Here is an 18,814-nt window from a genome sequence, read left to right as displayed (position 1 = left end):
CATCTGTGATTAAAACGTAAAGAAAATCACTCTCCCTTCGGTCCTACATTTGCTTCAGGGTTCCCCCCGACGCTTCGTTAGCTAACCAAAAATTATCCGTTTTTTATTTGTTCACCTCGTGTTTTGTTTCGCCACAATGTCAGCTGATCATGCACCCGTAAACCTTCCATATACAATTAAACGATTAAACTAACTTGCCTGTAAGCGATGTTTAATCGTAATCGTATGGTTCGCTTTTTTTCGTAAGATCCGAATCCCATCCTGATTTCATGTTGATATATATGACTTGTAACGAGTGAACTGATCGTGCTCTATTTGAAATTCTATATTGGCGCCCAAAATGTCGCGTGTCATGTGGTTTTCCCCGATAATCCACGGACATGCGTATCGTGACCATCGATCAAACGTCGATCTCCCGAAATTTTCGCCTGACTCTTTCTCTTTCATTCCGGGGATCTCATCGAAGCAACACCTCCGAAATCGCTTCTCACCATCGAGTCATCATCGTGAATCTCGACACAACAACGCCTCTTGGATCTCGGAGTGGCCTCCCGAATCCGATCAATTATTTCGAGCTGTGAGGTTTCCCCGGAACATGAGAAAGAGCCAACGTTGGATTTGGATATCCCCTCAATTTGAAGTTAAGCAATATTTATCGTATAATCTTGTTCACCAATAATTTCTATGCTGATAATCTCAGATGAGTCTACGTTGCGAGAGAGCTACTGCATTGTGTGTGTGTGAGTGAACGAGTGGATGAATACCTGAATTTTATCGACAAACCATTTCGTCTTCTCCTTTCAATATATTATATATGTACAGTAGGGTGGCCCTTAATATGGGTGAAAAAAAAATTGATCGCGCCGCCCCCCAAAACGGTTCCAAATGATAAAAAAAAATCTACGCAAAGCCGTAGCTATGTCCGGTAAGAGGAAGACGTGCCTGTAAGCATGAACTTGGTTTTAAATATCAATTTTTCTGCATGATTTAGTAATTTTTAAAAATGTTGTATTTCAGTGAAAAATGGTCACATCGAGGTCTAAAAAAACGCATTTTGAAGCTTCAAGTTTCCGTTTTTGTTCAAGTTTTTGCTTACGTGCCTGTAAGCAAAAACCAAGTTCATGCTTACAGGCACGTCTTCCTCTTACCGGACATAGCTACGGCTTTGCGTAGATTTTTTTTTTATCATTTGGAACCGTTTTGGGGGGCGGCGCGATCAATTTTTTTTTTTACCCATATTAAGGGCCACCCTAATGTACAGTTACGAGTGTATTTTTATTTCCTGTGTCATGAAAACAAATCGAAATATTACAGACTAGTTAATTTTTGGTTAGATGCCTCATCGTTGAATCCTGGAGCAAATTAGTAGGACTGAACGCTCGAAGTTTCATGCGTGTGGTTTTTTATAACGTTCAACAATAAAAAGTAATTGAATAACTTGACGGATAGTGATCGATGGGGGATGAGCCGGATTCTGATTGATATTTTCTCATGAATATGGTGTTCAAAGAATAAATTATTTACACTGCCGACCAAAATAATGGAATGATCTGACAAAAATTCGAGCCTCGTTACGGGTGTTACTGGAGCCCAGGCCAGCACTTCATGGCCGTTTTATGCTAGCAGGATAAACTTTTCCGAATGGAATTTGTTGCGCCATTTGTAATTTTTCACAGGTCTGCATGCCGTGAGTTGACTGAGAAACTTCGATTTGTGCAGACATATTTTCGTGTGGGGTCCAGAAACCCCGCGAGACCATGCAGAGGCAAAAATTTCGAAAAATCGGGTCTCAAATTCAATATTTTATGTGCCAAAGTGCATTCGGCAACGTAAATATTAATGCATGAAATAATTTTTTTTTTTTAATTCTAAATAATGTTTATAATTTACCAGTAGATGCCTTACAGTGTTCCCACGCGCACAACCACCAATCGTCTCATTATGAAGAGGATCAGTAAGAACTTTGCCGGAAAATGACAGATAAAAAAACCAAAATACCAGCCTCGCATATATTTGTGGGTCGATTGCAGAGGACACGATTAAAAAAAAAAAAATTGATTATGTTTTCATCATTTTTCATCTAAAATATACGATTTGTGCTATCATTTTTTAAGTAAAATTTCTATAGGCGCGCTGGGCTTGGGGGATAAACTAGTGAAAATCTTGTTACGGAAGTGGGTAACGGAAGTGCTACGAAAAGTGTGAATGCCCATGCGCATGTACATTTTCGTTCTCTCTCACGCTCATTGCCATGGGCTCGTGTGATTGGGCGAGGCGAATGATAATTGAGAGAGATATATACGTTGGTAGAAATAGAAATACCTAATACACAGTTTAGGCCCATCGTCCCCACTCTTACATTTAGTTTTGAGACGTGACTTAGAAGTATTGTAAGAGCAAGAGAGAGAGAGAGAGAGAGAGTGATGCGCAAGCACATTTTCTTTCTCTCTTTTTCTCACTGTCAGTCATACATCTCAGTAAAGCGTGTGTGAGTTTTGAGTTCGGTAGCTTTAAATGAACGATATGAAAACCAAGCACGAAACAATAAAAATAAGTGATTTTATAAAAAATTTTACATTACAATAATTATAACACTTTTTTACTAGAGAAACTAGAGAAATCCTCTACGAAAAACCACAAGAATTTCATGTTTTTTATATACATATTCAAGTACACAGTTGCTGAATATAATGTTATATGTCAGAGCGCACACCGATAATTCATGACGTATCATACAACTTGATTGTTTTATACTTGATTTTTTAAGAATCTCAAAATAAAATAGCACTGTTCCTTTGTAAAAAAAAGTCTGAACAAGAGGTCTGAAAAAGCAATTTTAAAGTTATCATTTCTGATCCCTGAGAATATTTAAAATATTTTTATCGAAAAGCTGAGGTTTTTTCACATAAAAATGACTACGTTTAGTGTTCCGAAAAATAATTCGGGGGTTCGCGATATTTTCAACACGAGAAGTTAACAATTGCAAATTTACAAATTTTCATATCTCTATAACTTAGAAACGGCTAGACAAAAAAAATTGAAAAAAATCATGAAAGCTCAGAGTGATACGTACTTTTGAAAAGCAATGGCCATTATATGCGTAATTCAGACCCTCCGGCACAAATTAATTCCATAATTGGTGGAATGACCCATACATCTGTACGTTGCGAAAAAAGTTTTACTTCAATTGTCGATCAAAAGTCTCGAGTTCAAACTTCAATATAAATATACTTTTTTCCCCGTGCTTGAAAACTCTATTTTTTCCTTGAGGTACAATATTTCCGGAGTAAAACGACCCTTGATCTTTTATCATACGTCAAAAATTCAATTTTTAGCGATTTATGTTGTAAAAAAAGTAATTTTCGTGAATTTTATTTTCATGTTATGTTGAGACAAATTTGAAATCGTAAATAGAAGACAATAACGATTCGATTATTTAGAAAACATGTTGAAGTAATGTTTGACGACTGATTTAAGCCTATTTCCAAATATTTTTTTTTTATTTTTTCGTTTTTGAAAAAGTTTTGTACGTTTTTTTTGCGCAGAGTTACCATATTTTCTCCTAAAAAATAGGATTTTCAGAAAATACAGCTAAACTCAAAGATTTCGAGGCTCAAATGAAATTGTCAACAAACAGGTATGTCAAAAAACAGCCCAATTTAAAGAGCACCATTAAAAGGAGCGACCTCGAAAATAGAAAATGATACATGCGAAATCTAGCTAGGTGACGTCAGAAGCTTCAAACTGCTGTAGCCGTAATGACCCGAACTGTAGCACATTTTTCATGTTCTCATTCAACATGAATAATCGACACCAAAATGAGGACATTGAATAAAATTTAAATTTAAAAATGAGATGCCAAAAATATTAAATAATCGTCATAATATTATTAACACTCTGAATATTAGTTTGTTTTTTAATTTTTATTCACATGACATTCTCATCTTGTCGGAGAACACCACGATCGTTTCACATCCAGTCACCAGCTGCGGAATCATGAGTCCTGGAAGGAGAAAAAGTTTATGTTAGAAACAGTAGAACAATTTTATCGTCACAGTGTTGTGCATGTATCAAGTTATTTTTTGTACACGTTCAAACAAGACGCGAACGATGCATTTAATGTGAATTCGAGATGATCATCCATTGGAATAAAAAATTCTTTTTACTTTTCAATACAAATAAAGGAATAATTAATGATTTCTCTGATTCAACTGAAAGCACCAATTGAAAATAGTTCCGTGGCTTAAACATGGCCAAAAGATGTTCAAATAATTTGCAAGATGATCAAATTTTCAACTGGGAAAACTACAAAAAATTTAGTAGCGTTCAAATATTGTTTAAGGCGATGGGACTAACATAAGTAAAACGTCTGCCCAAATCTTTCAGTCGGAACACATATGTTCTCCAATATTACCTGAGACTTGAAAGGAAGAAAGGAATCGTAAGAAACATCCATTTCCAACAAACTTTGGACAACCTGCGAAAAAACAAATTCGATGAAAATTAGTGGAGCATGAAAATTCTTTAGGACTGGAAATGTTGAGACACCGACCTCTTCTTGATCTTCTGGATGAAGGATGTACAAAGATGAAGCGAGACAACGAGATCTTCCAGCAACTAGTATGCGCCCAAATACGACAGCGAGACGGTTGTAGTGATTTGTGCTCGAGAGTTTGCTGATGAATCTTAAATGATGGATCAGATAACTGAGAGTGTGGAGATTCGGAGCCGGAAGGAGGATTATCGCTTCGCTTAGTGCTGCATCCTTCTTTTTTTTATCGGTCATGAGAGCCGCGGTAACGAATGGATCCCGAAATTCTTCGATGATAAGTGGTTCACTCAATGAAGCCAAAAACAATCTTAGAGTGGATTCAAGCGTGTGTATATCAACTCCCTTCAAGTCCGGCACTTTTTTGGATCTGCGATATTCTCTTACCAATACTTTGGCTATCGCGAGGTCGCCGTTCTCTTTGTACATGCTCATCCCCACCTCACTAAGTAATTCTATCTCTTTTATACATGCAGTTACCAGAGGTGGTACATAGGGTAGTTTTTCCGGCACGTAATTAGCAATATTTCCCTGCAACGATATTTTTTTAAAACTCAGCATGCAGTTTCTAACATTTTTCTTATTATTAATGTCTTACTGAATAACAAATTCGAGATAATAAATGAAAAACGTGGACACCATAAAATGAAAAATTTCGGTATTTCTCTTTATTTTGTGAATCTCGTATAGGTTTGAGAGTCATCGAGCTCACGTGTGTATTCTACCGGATTTCGACGTGATTTTTTATTGAAATGGCGACAAATAAATTTTGTAATGAGCAGTGAATCGGTGTGAATGCGGCTCCGGTCTCTTCGGTTGTGACGAATTTGTGTACGATTTGTGATAAAATAATCTTTGTAAGCGTCGTAAAAGGTGTCATGGGGTACGGAAACTGCTCCGTATTTTTATTTATTCATTGCTTCGGTGGGAAAAATCTGGTGTCCGAAAATGCAGCACAGCCGGAATTGGCCAATTGAATCACATTTTTTGATATTTTGTATGTTCGCGTATAATCGTTATACTTGCGACGAAATCCGGTAGAAACGAATTTTAGTTTGATTTTTTAACATTTGGTGCTGCGTATGCTATCGCTGGATTTAGCCAGTGATGCGGGCTGAAGCGACGTTGTTCTTTCGTTGAAATAGAACCTCAAGAAACAAAAAACTTAACTAAATTCAAAATAAATTTAAAAATGGGGCAATGTGACACGAAAAAAAACTGTTCCACTGATGATTTCGACTAATTTTCTTGAATGTACGGCGAAGTTAAATAAAATTTGAATTTGGTAAAAGAAAGTATTCAAAGTGGACACCAAAACTTGTTTTCAAAAAAAAAATTTTTTCACAGGATATGATAAATAAAAGGGTGAAAAACCAATTTTTGAACACAGCAGTAGTTGACAGCACATATGTAAACCGACGCATCTACCTTAATTATTTATGGTATCCCCTTTTCCCCAAGTTCCCCTATGTCTGCTATTACAGTCGTAGACACTAGTAAAAATATTTAAATTTCTGTACAAAAACTTATTCACCTTGAAAAAAAATATTGAAAAAACATTTTTTTTCAATTAAAACAACGAGATGTTTTGGAAACATATGTTTTTTTTTTTTCATTTTCGAACAATTATAAAAATTTTAAAAAAAGCCACAAAAATTTCCTCAATTTTTCGAGTATCCCGTTTAACCCCGATCTCTTCTATTAGAAAAAAGAAAAGATGCCGAATGAATTTCATTATTTTGTTTTTGCTGGAATATGAAAAATTGAAAAAATGAAAATGAAAAAATTAGGTAATATTTTCGAAGTACCCCGTTTTGCCCAGGTCTCCCTTACATTTAGAAAATTCGAGTATCGATTCGGTTTCTACGTTATTCCTAGTTCCCAAGCCCCAGAGCGTGGGATTCATGAAAAGTTTTTTGATAGCTCTGTTTTATTGTCTCAGATCCGCGTGCAGCTTTTCAAAGTTTGAGATAAAACGTAGCATCAAGTTCCAAAAAATCAAACTAAAATTCGTTTCTATTGAATTTCCTGGCGAATATAACCATTACGAGAATATAAAAAATAAACAAAATTTTAGATACATATTTTTGGGGGTTCCATGACTGTAAATCACACGACAAAAAAACACCGACAAAATATCACACGGACAGTATATCACCATTAAATCATTAAAGGTTTCAATTAAAATATTTTTGGTTTCAAACAAACCCAAACCGACAAACACATACAATCCGACACAAAAAAACACATACATCCCTACACAAACAATCCCAAACAGACAAACACTTATATCCCTACATAAACTAACAGAAACAGATAAACACATACATCCCTACACACACAAACCCAAACAGAGAAACACATACATCCCTACACAAACAAACCAAAGCAGACAAACTCATACATCCCTTCCCAAACAAGCCCAAACAGACAAACACATACATCCCTATACACAAACAAACCCAAACAGACAATCACATACATCACCACACAAACAAAAATTAAGCTTCGATTAATTCGTGATATATTCGTGATTTGCCTCCATATACTATATTGATGCGATATTTTGTCACAGTTATTTTTGGTCTTGTGAAATTTTGTGTGCGTGATCTTTTGACATACATCCCTACACAAACAAACCCAAACAGCCAAACACATTTATCCCTACACAAGCAATCTCAAACATACAAACACATGCAACCCTACACAAACAAACACATACATCCCTACACAAACAATCCCAACAGACGAACATATATATCCCCACATAAACTAACTGAAATCGATAAACACATACATCCCTACCCAAACAAACCCAAACAGACAAACACATACATCACCACACAAACAAACATTAAGCTTCGATTAATTCGTGATATATTCGTGATTTGCCTCCATATACTATATTAATGCGATAATTTGTCACAGTTATTTTTGGTCTTGTGAAATTTTGTGTGCGTGATCTTTTGACATACATCCCCGCACAAACAATCTCAAACAGACAAACACATACATCCCTATACAAACAAACCAAAGCAGACAAACATATACATCCCTAACCAAACAAACCCAAACAGACAAGCGCATACATTCCTATACAAAAACAAACCTAAACAGACAAACACATACATCACCACACAAACAAACATTAAGCTTCGATCAATCCGTGATATATTCGTGATTTGCCTCCATATACTATATTGATGCGATATTTTGTCACAGTTATTTGTGGTCTTATGAGATTTTGTGTGCGTGATCTTTTGACATGTGATATTTTGTCGTGGTGATATATTGACCGTGATATTTTTTTGTGTGATATTTTGATTGTGATATTTAGACGTGCTACCATTTTTGGGGTATAAGCTAATGATTTGTGAACATAAAAAGTTAATTTTTTTTTATATTGAACACTTCATAATCGATATTCCAGCGCTTTCAGTGTTTTGAAATGGTTTCTCGAATTACCGATATGACTCACAAGCCTTCATCGTTATTATTCTACATTATTTTCGATAAAGGGAATAGAAATATATGATCAAGGAAATTTGATACGACTGCAGCATAAGGCAAAGAATATGCATGTAGAATTCGTATAAAAAAAAAATAATTACCCCCAACGGTTTTGTAGAATCCAATGTGGATGCCATTATGTCAGCGTTTGAAATAGAAGACTGAAAATAACAACCCATATGAACATTAGTTTGATATAAATTGTCGTGCATGTTTGTTAAAATAATCAAAAATTCAGCGTTATTTTTTCAGACCATGTCTGGCACAATGTTGTGGTTTCGAAAAATTTTGATCTGAGAAACTCGTTCATAAAGAGAGCAACTCAAGAATTAATGAGTGACATTCGGCAGTCATGATAAAAAGCCAATGGTAAAAAAAATATGTAAAAATTGTAGAAATTTTTTGATCGTAAGAATATTGGAGAATGATCGAAAAGTTGTACGGAGCTTGATTTTTATTTGGCTTAAAGACTTACCGAAGATGAGTTAAAATCGTGACGAATTCGGACACCAAATGAACAAATTTGCAACGATAACAAGAAAATGTAAGACTGAAAGGAAAGTAATTCGCTCCATACTTTTATCACGGGTGGGGATAACGAAGAAGGGACCGGAAGACGTGACGAGAAATAAAATCTGCCACTTACCAACAGGCGATGGGTTTTCTCGGAACAACAAAAACGCTCGCGTCTCTTATTTGTAAAATCAGTGTAATCGTGTCTATCATACTTTTGCGCTACGTGCCGGATGCAGTCGCTTTGTATGCATTCTTATCAAGGCCAAATGTTCCTCGAAAAGCCTTTTCAAGTTGAACTTGTGATAGCGACTTTTTCAAGTGTTCGTGAATACTCCAATATCTTTGTTTCGAGATGAAAAACTGGGTGGTTGCTAATTGTCACGTTTTGCTGTCGTCTGAGGATTTTTTTCATGCTGCATTGTTTCAAAAATACGATGTATTTCATTGCTCCAATCTATGTTTCTTACAGGAAGACTTTTTTATTCCGTAAAATCGTTTACCCGGAGAACAAATTCGAAATCGATTCGACCGAATCCCGGAATGTTTTCTTTTTAATAGCAAACGGGGAATCATGAGTCACTTTGATAAGGACGATTCGAAACCAATAATTTTGTGACAACAGCATACGATAAATGACAATAGCATACGTTTGGGCGCTAGAATATTTAAAAATGAAAACAAAGAAATTTAATGCAAGAAATAAAATTGAATTGTGAAGAATGAAAAAAAGAACGGTCATCGTAGCAACAAGGGATGTGATTTTTTATGAGAGCAAAACAATTTTTCAAAATACAATTGAACGGTCAAACAAACTTTATACTTGTAAATGGTGCTAGATCGTAATTGTATGTTGCACTTTTTCCGAAAGACCCGAGTCTCACTCTGATTTTACGCAGGTTTGTGGGGTGGGGATCAAATGTTGGAATGACTAAAATTTCGAACAGTTAAAATCTCGAATTTATAAACTTCGAATGATAATATGGAGACGGATAGATTCGACTAGAGCTTTGAATGCCGAAAATAAATAAAGCAGAAACTGCAAGGTTCGAAGAACGTTTACATCGAAAATAGAATGTAACAATCGCCCATAGGACGATGACTAAAATATCGATTTTTCGAAAATTCGACTATCACTCTTTCGATTCATAAATTACTACAGTCAGCGATACTGTGAAAATTCACAATTTTGAAAATATAATAACGAAAGACCAAATATTACTGAAATCGAAATACTGAAACACCAAATAGTCGAACGGTCAAAATAGCGAAACGTTAGAAAGTCGATCGATCAAAATAAAGAAATGCAGCGGAGCTCCAAATACACGCATCTCACTCACTCGCTTACTCAGACCGGTGATCTCCAATTTTAAACATCGCCATTTTGACTTTCGCCTTTTCGAGCCATCGCTATTCTGCATATCCAAGTTTTATAGACTCGAAAAATTCACTTTCGATTTTTTGCTACTCTATATTCTGGTCTGTCTGTAAAACAATTACTCTCCATTTTGAATTCGAAAATATGAACTTTTGACATTCGGATGGTCTGTTAAAATTGCATTCGAAATGAAAAATATTGAAATATATATATTTTCGGGTAAATATGAATTCAAAGAAGGAATTTTTGATTAAACGCGCAATCTGCTGAATAGTCGATCGGGAATAAGAATTTCGAATAACTTATTTTTCTCCAAACTGATATCACAACTTTAAAAATTTCGAAATATCGACCGTTCTACAATTCAGTTACTCGACATATTGAATCCCACCCGGTTTGTGGATCGAGCAAAATACCCATCTCCTCATGAGAGATTTCCCCAATTGATTTTAGCCTCATCTAGAAAATGAATATCACAACGGTGAGCATGAGATCACCACAGTCGATGGAAAAAAGTCTTTGGACTTGAAAAACTCGTCGTTATTTAGCACTGAGTAGAGGTACTATAATATTGATTTCGAAGAAAATGTGCAATATGCAATTACGATCGAACGTCACTTACAGTCAAGTTCGTTTAATTGCTCAATTTCACTGGTTTTTCAATTTCTTTTTTCCAATCATTCAATTTTCTTCATATATTATTATTTTTTCATTTTCATTTTTTAATATCTTCTCCAAATTTTTAAAAATATTTTTCAATTTCTATTTTTTTCAAATTTCACTCCATTTCGTTCCATTAAAAAAAATAAAAAATAAAAAATTCAGTCAAAAGAATAGTACGTTTTTTAAAAATAATTTTTGACCAATATTTCTTCTTTCTGACTGGAAAAAAAATTATGTAATTACGAGCACGTGTTTTTGAAACGACTTCTTAAGTGCCTCGCCAATGCTTGTCAATTTTCCGTTTGTTTTATTCCCAAATGAACGGTGAGGACCGAATGAAGACCGATGGCGAGATTATGTGCGTTGTTTGCACTGATGACGATCATCATCGAGCACACGTGTCTGCGTGGCTCGGACGCGCGTGCACGGCGTGTGTCACCTGTCTGTCACGGTCCCGTGGACTTGAGCGGCAATACACGTACGTCATGACAACGAAGGAACACTCTCCAGGCGTCGCCCCAACCCTCCACCCTCCACGAAGACATGGCCGAGTGACCCCCAAGACGTGCTGTTGAACGCTCTATGGAAATCGTTCCTTTTCCCTTATTCAAAGTCGTAAAGAATCGCGGTAATGGCGCGCTAATGGAGAGGAAATAATTGGCGATTTTACAGGGCAAAATGCGCGGGAAACTTCCTTCTGCGTACACGAAATATTGAAGGAAGTGTAACGGTTATTTTCCTCGGCGAAACGTAAACTGTTTTTGGCGATAAATATCGAATTTTTTTTTTAATGAATTGCACTAATTTCACAGCTCCACAGAGACTTTTGGTTTCAGTTTTTAAAGTAAATTCGTTTTCAACCCAATGAGAAACGGTGAACTGCGATTTTATTAAGGACTCTAGCCTAATTAGAATTATCAAAAAATCGATTTCTTTATTGCATTTTTCAGAAGTATACACATCTCAAAATATCATACGAAAATTTTATAAAGATCTGAGCAATCCAAGTGTACTTTTGAACGACGTTTACTCCGCTGTCTGAGCGCGCTAATACGGCGAATATTATACGAATTTTGAAATTTTGAGCGGGAATATTTTTCTTTTTTGCACTTTTTTCGTCTTTGCGACGAAAAAAGTGCTTTTTTCGTAGTTTTTGGAAAATCGCCGCCATTTTGTCATTATTGAAAAAAATCAAAAGTCGTATGATACGCGTTGTAGCCATTTACCTATTGAATCTAAAACCATTTTTATTTTTTTTCGATCATCCATTCCGGAGATTCTATCAACGGCGCAAACCCATTTTTTTTTTGGACTTGTCTTCATCTCCATATTTCTGTACGAAAACTGAGTAAAATGAATATGAAACAAAAACGTTTGTGTATTTTAAGAGTGTATTTTTTAAGCTCAACACTTTTTATATCCATATTTATAATTTACACCTGTCAAAAAAATTCGTGATAATAGTATTTTTTTTGCTCCTCTAATTAAGGTAGACCCCTTAATTTCATTAGTCCTGCATTATACAAAATTTCACAACTTTTCCATTCCCCCCGAAAATGACTGATGGGAAGAAGGATTTCGGTAATGAAAAACTTTAATTTTAAATAAAAAATTTTAAATAAAAAACGTTTAATTTTATTCGAATTTTCGGTCCACCGATTGAGTCGACAATTTCGTAATGTTGTCATCGATTGATAAGCAGTTTAAAGAGAACAGACGACCCAATTTTCAACGAGAATAAAAATCAACTGTCGAGTCGAAAGTTCTTGTCAACTGTCGAGTCAAATTTCTGCACAGATTATTTCCGGAAGAAACTGTAAAAATAGTCGGAACGCAAGATTAATTTGTAATTGAAAAAAAACTTGGAAGGTTTACCCGGTCTTGAACTTCAAAACAACTAAAAAAATCTAATGGAGAACGAATTTTGTTAATTGCCTGAAACCTGAGACGAGGCGTATTCAACGAGAGTCGTACACCGCCGAAATGTTGAGGAACCTGCCACGTGTGATAACCTGCAGCACGATAAAAAAATATAAAAAGTCTCGGGAGTGTTGCATGCGGAGAAGAAAACATTTTTCAGCGACTTTGAAGCAGGTACATGTGGGGTAGTAACCGGGGAGTTTTTTCATCGAAGCGTATCTCCTCGGCACATGCTGCTCACCAACGGTGCCACCAGCGGTCAACCCGGGGACTCCAGGAGGAGCTCAAGGTGGCGAGTCAACTTGCCGGAACGAAGCACGCGTACGACAACAAGAAACGTTGAGGCAAGTGTCGCCACCACCTTTTCCTATTATTCACTCTTTCCTCCCTTTTTATCTCCTCCTTAAAGTTGCCTTCCTGCTGGAGGTCGCATGAAGAATCCTCCGCGGAGAACCCTCCACCTTCCGCGTATAATCACGCAAGCATGAATCCGCCGCGAAGCACCTGCAACCCCCAAGACGGTCAGGGGTTGTTTCACGCATATACGAAAACATATTCGCCGATGGAAGCCAACGGTCCGTGCTTCCTTGACACATGTCACGAGTCCAAGTTACGTGGCTCTGGCTAATACTCTGAACGACCGCGTACAAAATAAATTTTATCCTGTCTTAGACGTTTTCTAAGATAGTTCATGCACGAAACGATTTTATTAAGAAAGCCTTGAACTTCACACAGAGTTTAAGTTCAAATAGGTAGTCGATTGACATGCACATCAAATTTTAAAGGGTTCGTCTCATTTAAATTATTTAATTTTTATTTATTAATTTTTTTTTATATTAAAATTATTATTATATAAAATTATTATTATAGTATTATTATATATAAAATTATTGACATTAAATAATTAAATAATTTAAATAAACGTCTTAAATAGTTAATATTTTTTTTGTTAATCGATTGATTGATTGATAACATTTATTAATGCCCTAGCAAGCTATGGGGCACATTTAAGATGACTTACAAGATAGATTACAGAGCAATAGAAAACGTAAGATAAAATAAGCAAACAATAAAAGAACTAAAAATGGTAGTTATGTAAAGGTGTTGAATAATGGTGGTTAATTAATGGTAGTTAAATAAATGTAAAACAAAATATAAGGAAAAATACACAGGGACCATGCGTAAAAAAAATTGTTTATCTTTCCATATAACGAATTTTTGATAAACTTTCGTAATGTTTCGATAAACTTCTTACGAAGTTTATGGAAAAGTAGACAATAACAATGAAGCATGTAATGAAGGTTTGGGAAAAATTTTGAGACGATTGTTAAAGATATATTATGTCAAAGATTGAAAGGAATTGGTAAAATGAGCAATCGTAACCTCACATTTGCTTATTTCGGTATTTTGTTTCTTCTTGGATTGGCCCAATCCTGACATTCTTTTGATTAATAATTTTTTTTTATCCATTTCCCTCTGTGTTTTCCCTTTGCGTTCCCTAAAGCGATTTTTTACATGAAAAACAATAGCCAGTGATGGATCCCCATTTAATTAAAAGCTCGTAATTTCATTCGTCAAAAAATAAGTTTTGAAAATTTATTTACAATTTCGAATTAAGAACTCTGACATTAATTGAAAGTGATTATATATTTAATTAGGGATTAAAAATAGATCCAATTTAGATACCCATAAAATACGATCCTTCGGCATGTTCTACCTTAAACGTCGATAGTCAAAGATTTTAGTTTTTCTCTTGAGTTTTCATTTTAAAAAGGCCTACATTTATTTCAATTTTATTTAATTATTTTTTTTTTTTCACTTTCTCTGTAACGGAATTAATTTTTTTATGATCTGCAGTTTCATGATTTATTTATTTATTTCAGTGTTAAGATACTCTTCTTCTTAGTTTTTTTTACGAATAAAACAGTTTTAAAAAAACCTCAATTTTTTTTGACATTATTTTTTGATTGGAACATCCAATACTAACTTCGTTGAGATTGAATTCCAATTAACGAAAAAGAACTTGGTGGATAGTTATTTCATTATTTGCCAATTTCTATTGTTGCATTTTTTTCCCCAGGGAAAGTATCAAGTTTGGAAATCCATGACAATGAAAGTGCGAGCATCAATAACGTCATTTTTTCTCAATTTTTTATTCCCTTGGAAAAAAAATCTTATTTTTTTCAAATTTATTATGAAATTCCTTTTTTTTCTCTCTTCAGTTTCATTATTCTTTGGTTGTTGAGATAATTCCTGTCATTGCAGAAGTATCGAATTTAAATATCGACGAAAACAAAGGCTCGAGCATCAAAAACGCTTGATCGTGAGATAGACAAATAATCGAGAAGCCCAGAACGGTTAGCTCAGGACAAACACAGAAATTAATTTTCGTCACCGACCCTGCAAACATTCGGGTTTGCTAATGTATTTATCATTCACATTACATCGTGTAAACATCGAAACTCTGACGTTACTCATGGAGGTCGACTCACGAAAATAAACGAGGGTGTCGTCTGCGTGTAAACTCTTTTAATGGACGACTCAGAAACGTTGCACTTTGGAAAAAATCAGTTAATTTTTTTCATACTTTTTTTCTGAATAACAAATAATTGAGCCTCTGTCTCATCTTTGAAATATTTTGATGCTCGTGATGAAGGTTTTGGGAACTGAAGCCTGATTCGATGAACAAGGATTTTTCGAAGGGCAAAAGTTACTAAAATATATTGAAAGTTTTTCTCAGCTTGAGTTTCATCAATCACAGAATTTATGATTCGATGATTTTTTATGTCAGAGATTTGGCTGTCCACTTTTTGGGACAAAATAAAAGTTTCCAAAGGAATGTTACGATTTTCATGAAAATATTTTGCCCCAAGCTCTCAAAATATTCACATTGTCATTTTTATTTTTCAATTTATTTTTTAATAGTTGGAAGATGAAAAATTTATTTGAAACAGTTTTGAAAATTTCATGCAAAAACTCTTTTATGATCATTTCATTCTTATAATCAGCTAATTCTTTGAATTCGTCATTTTAATTGAAATTTTAATTTGATTTAATTTGACTATTCAATCTCATCGCATGCTCGGAATGAAATTTTAATATTTCCCTTGTTCGTCTATAGCATTATTTTACTCTATTTTGTCATGTCCACTCCAAAACATTCGACAGCAAAAATAGTACGAATTCGTACCAAAGAAATTGGGTTTCGCACATGAGTATTAAAAACCACTGTTCTTTTAAGGAGGGATCCTGCTTTGACAGTCAAAAAAGACGATTGTTTTCAGAAATTTTTTTGATTAGACAGAAATAACTAACCATAGGAAACTCTTCGGAATAGTTTCAAGGATATTTCAAGATAACAGAAACATTTTTTTTTAATGTAAGAAATACTAATTTTTTGGTTTATGCGCGAAGTCTGATTGTTGAATTTATTTCTCAGCTGCGTACGATGTGGAGATCGTAATTTTCGTTTGCAACAAAAATACAATTTTTTTTCAATTTTCATATATTTTCCTTCTACTTGAACCTATAAAGACCCGAAAAAATTGCGAAATTCTAGATTTTTAGCGAGTTTGAAAAAAAAGCCCTTCTAAAGAATAAGAATATCACTTTAACGTGCTCTAAATATAGAATTTCGCAATTTTTTTGGGTTTTATATATTATATAGGTTCATATGGAAGAAAAATATATGAAAATGGAAAAAAAATGGAATTTTTGTTGCGTACTATAATCACAACCAACGTAATTGACTTATGAGTATGCAAGTCTATAATATTTTAACAAATTTATCAATTTAAAACTTTTCAAGTACTGAATGGATTTCACGAGGTCATATTAAGGGGTTTTGCACATTTTTACACCAAATAATGAAGTTCTCTCGAAAACTGTGTTTCGCTAATTTGTATTCAAACATTTTTACAGATAAGAAAACCCCAGGAACAAGGGACTCTTTTTAAGGTTCGAAATCCGTTTTTATTCGTGATTTTCACAGTTGATTACACTGATATTAAAAATATCAAATGTTTTAATCTTTTAAAAGGTTCAAACTATCCAAACTTTCCCTCGAAATTTTTGTTTGTTTTTCTCCATTGACCACAGCTTCGATTCCATTGTCCTGGCAACGGTGGTGCGGCCACGAAACTGCATAACTCAAATGTGAAAACGGTGAAAACATTTAGGGAACAGCTTGCGCGAGGTTTCTCGAGAACGAATCCTACTCGCGTACCGTGTCCACCGCAACCAGTAGAAAAAAGGGTAAAAGTTGTTGTACGCTCGTGGCGAGCTTCCTCCGCCTATTTTCTTCTCTCTCTCTCTCTCTCGTTTTTACTCACTCTCCACGTAGTTACATCGTGGGCGCCACAGAGTGTTGGCACGCGTATGCACCAGCAGGTGCATCTATATGCATCGTGGCTTTGCATTCTGCACTTTGCTAGCTCGTGCCACCGACTCTTACACGTACCCGCACGATTTCAAAGATAAACGTATGCTGACTTGCATAATTATTGCCTTTTCAGTCACATCTGTATTGTAATAATAATAATTATTAAAATATTCATTATAATTGCTGCTGTTTTTGACCATCATTTTCAGTGGGTTTACAATGCATTTTTTAAATGCAGGAGTTTTTAAGGAGTTTTGATCAAACAAGTTTCGATTGAAGTTTGAAAAAAAAGTTCAAGTGTTTGTGAGACTTTTTCGAAGAGCTCCTTCTAACAAAGGTCGAGAAACTTGGCTGGTGTTTAGTTCATTGATGTTGGAAAGTGGGTACGAAAACGAATGTTAAATTTTGATGCTTTTGCGAGGGTTACTTTGGAGTCAATTTCAAATTGGAAGAATTTCGTTGATAGAAAAATGAAAACGAAAAATTTATGGAATTGGAAAATTGAAAATTGGGAGAGAGCAAATTTTAGTATGTAAACCAAGAAAGACAAATATTGAAAGAATCTTTTACAAAAAAGTCGGAACCGAAAAAGACCAAATAAAATATAAATTTTCAAGCGGTCCTTGGATTACCTAAAATAGCAAAGAAATACGCACAGCAGCCTTAAAGATTTCGTAGATCGGATCTAGAGACCAATTGAGAGCGTTATGAAATTTTCACAGTCTCGGGAATGAACACGAAGAAAAATAATTAAAAATTGCTTGTGTATACTGGGAAATTTTTTTCTTTTTCATCAGATTTACATTTCTCATTGTACGAATTTCGAAAAATTCAAAATTGCCCTTAGTTTTTATGTCCATAACGGTCATTGCTCAGATGAATATTGATGACTAGAAAAAAAATGATCGATTCAAAAAAGCTCCGATGAAACGAAAAAAATTGAAAAAAAAAATTGGAACGTGCAGACTTTTCGAGCCATTTTCTCAGCTGATTGAACTGACGAATGATCGCAGCCACGGTCTCCATCGCGTCTCGTTACTTTTCTCCTTGGTGAACAATTGTTTGTAGAGCACTCGAGAGTCTCGATCCCGAAAGTGTTGATCACACAATAACGTCCCGGTGCCACACGCCCTTAAAATTATCCCATTAAGGAGCTCGTACGATGGCTGCGTGAAAAACGATTTCTGTAATGAAAATGAGGCACAAGATGACGTGGGTCGCGTGGCTGACACGCGACTACCCCGAGTTCCCGGCTACGACTTCCGTTACCAGCCTAGACCGGAAGTTCCCTCCCTTTTTCCTTCGCACTAGAACTGCTTTCACTCCGAAACAAAACTCGCGTATTACTAACTCTCCAGCTGGCGGTCGCAAAACCAACGAGTCGATTGAATTATTCACTCTTTTCTCGCTCAGTTTTTCGGTCAGATCACCATAGAAAGCAGCAAATCAATCGACGAAGAGAATCGCTGGTTTTTCTCATTTTTTGTTGGTGATCCGAAAAATATGAAAATTCGGGATGAAAAGTCGTTCGAAACATCGCGAATTTTTCTGAGCCAACTTGGAAGCTCTTCTCAATGCTCATTTTCAACAAAACTACAAATATTTTTGGTTAAATCGTAATTTCCAACAGATTCGAATATTTTCGAACGTTAGCTGCGACAGCTCTAAGCAAAAATCTTGTACACCGGGATTCGACGGAATTTGAAAAATTTTCTAGCCAAGTGACGTTGCGATTTCGGTCGCAAACAACATTCTTTGAGTTCCTTTCTTTTTATTGAGCCTTCTGCAGTTTTTTTCTCTAATTTGTAATTACGGGAAAGTGGGGTAATTCCGGACCCGGAAATGTGGAAATTGTTCACGAGGCGTGAAGCCATTCATTTTCTTCGAGTCAAGATTCATC

The 18,814-nt window shown here is 35.2% G+C and overlaps 1 protein-coding gene and 1 long non-coding RNA gene across 2 annotated transcripts; one reads left to right on the top strand and one right to left on the bottom strand.

Moving 5' to 3' along the window:
• Positions 1-1,215: 1,215 nt before the first annotated feature.
• LOC122418249 (uncharacterized) lies at positions 1,216-3,618 on the top strand. Its single transcript, XR_006262476.1, has 2 exons — positions 1,216-1,829; positions 1,908-3,618. It is a non-coding gene; the product is annotated as an uncharacterized lncRNA (long non-coding RNA).
• Positions 3,619-3,865: 247 nt separating this feature from the next.
• Positions 3,866-8,806, bottom strand: LOC122418248 (GTPase-activating protein RacGAP84C-like). The gene is made up of 5 exons (XM_043432375.1): positions 8,535-8,806; positions 8,161-8,220; positions 4,553-5,080; positions 4,415-4,477; positions 3,866-4,003 (listed from the first exon to the last, which is right to left on the bottom strand). Exons 2-5 carry the CDS (start codon positions 8,194-8,196, stop codon positions 3,995-3,997), a joined length of 636 nt encoding a protein of 211 aa, XP_043288310.1. The 5' UTR covers positions 8,197-8,220; positions 8,535-8,806; the 3' UTR covers positions 3,866-3,994.
• Between the last annotated feature and the right edge of the window lie 10,008 nt (positions 8,807-18,814).

Source organism: Venturia canescens, chromosome 11 (genome assembly GCF_019457755.1).
Source record: "Venturia canescens isolate UGA chromosome 11, ASM1945775v1, whole genome shotgun sequence".
NCBI classification, from domain to species: Eukaryota; Metazoa; Arthropoda; class Insecta; order Hymenoptera; family Ichneumonidae; genus Venturia; species Venturia canescens.
The sequence above is the reverse complement of the archived record's forward strand: the minus strand, read 5'-3'. Positions and strand labels throughout refer to the sequence as shown.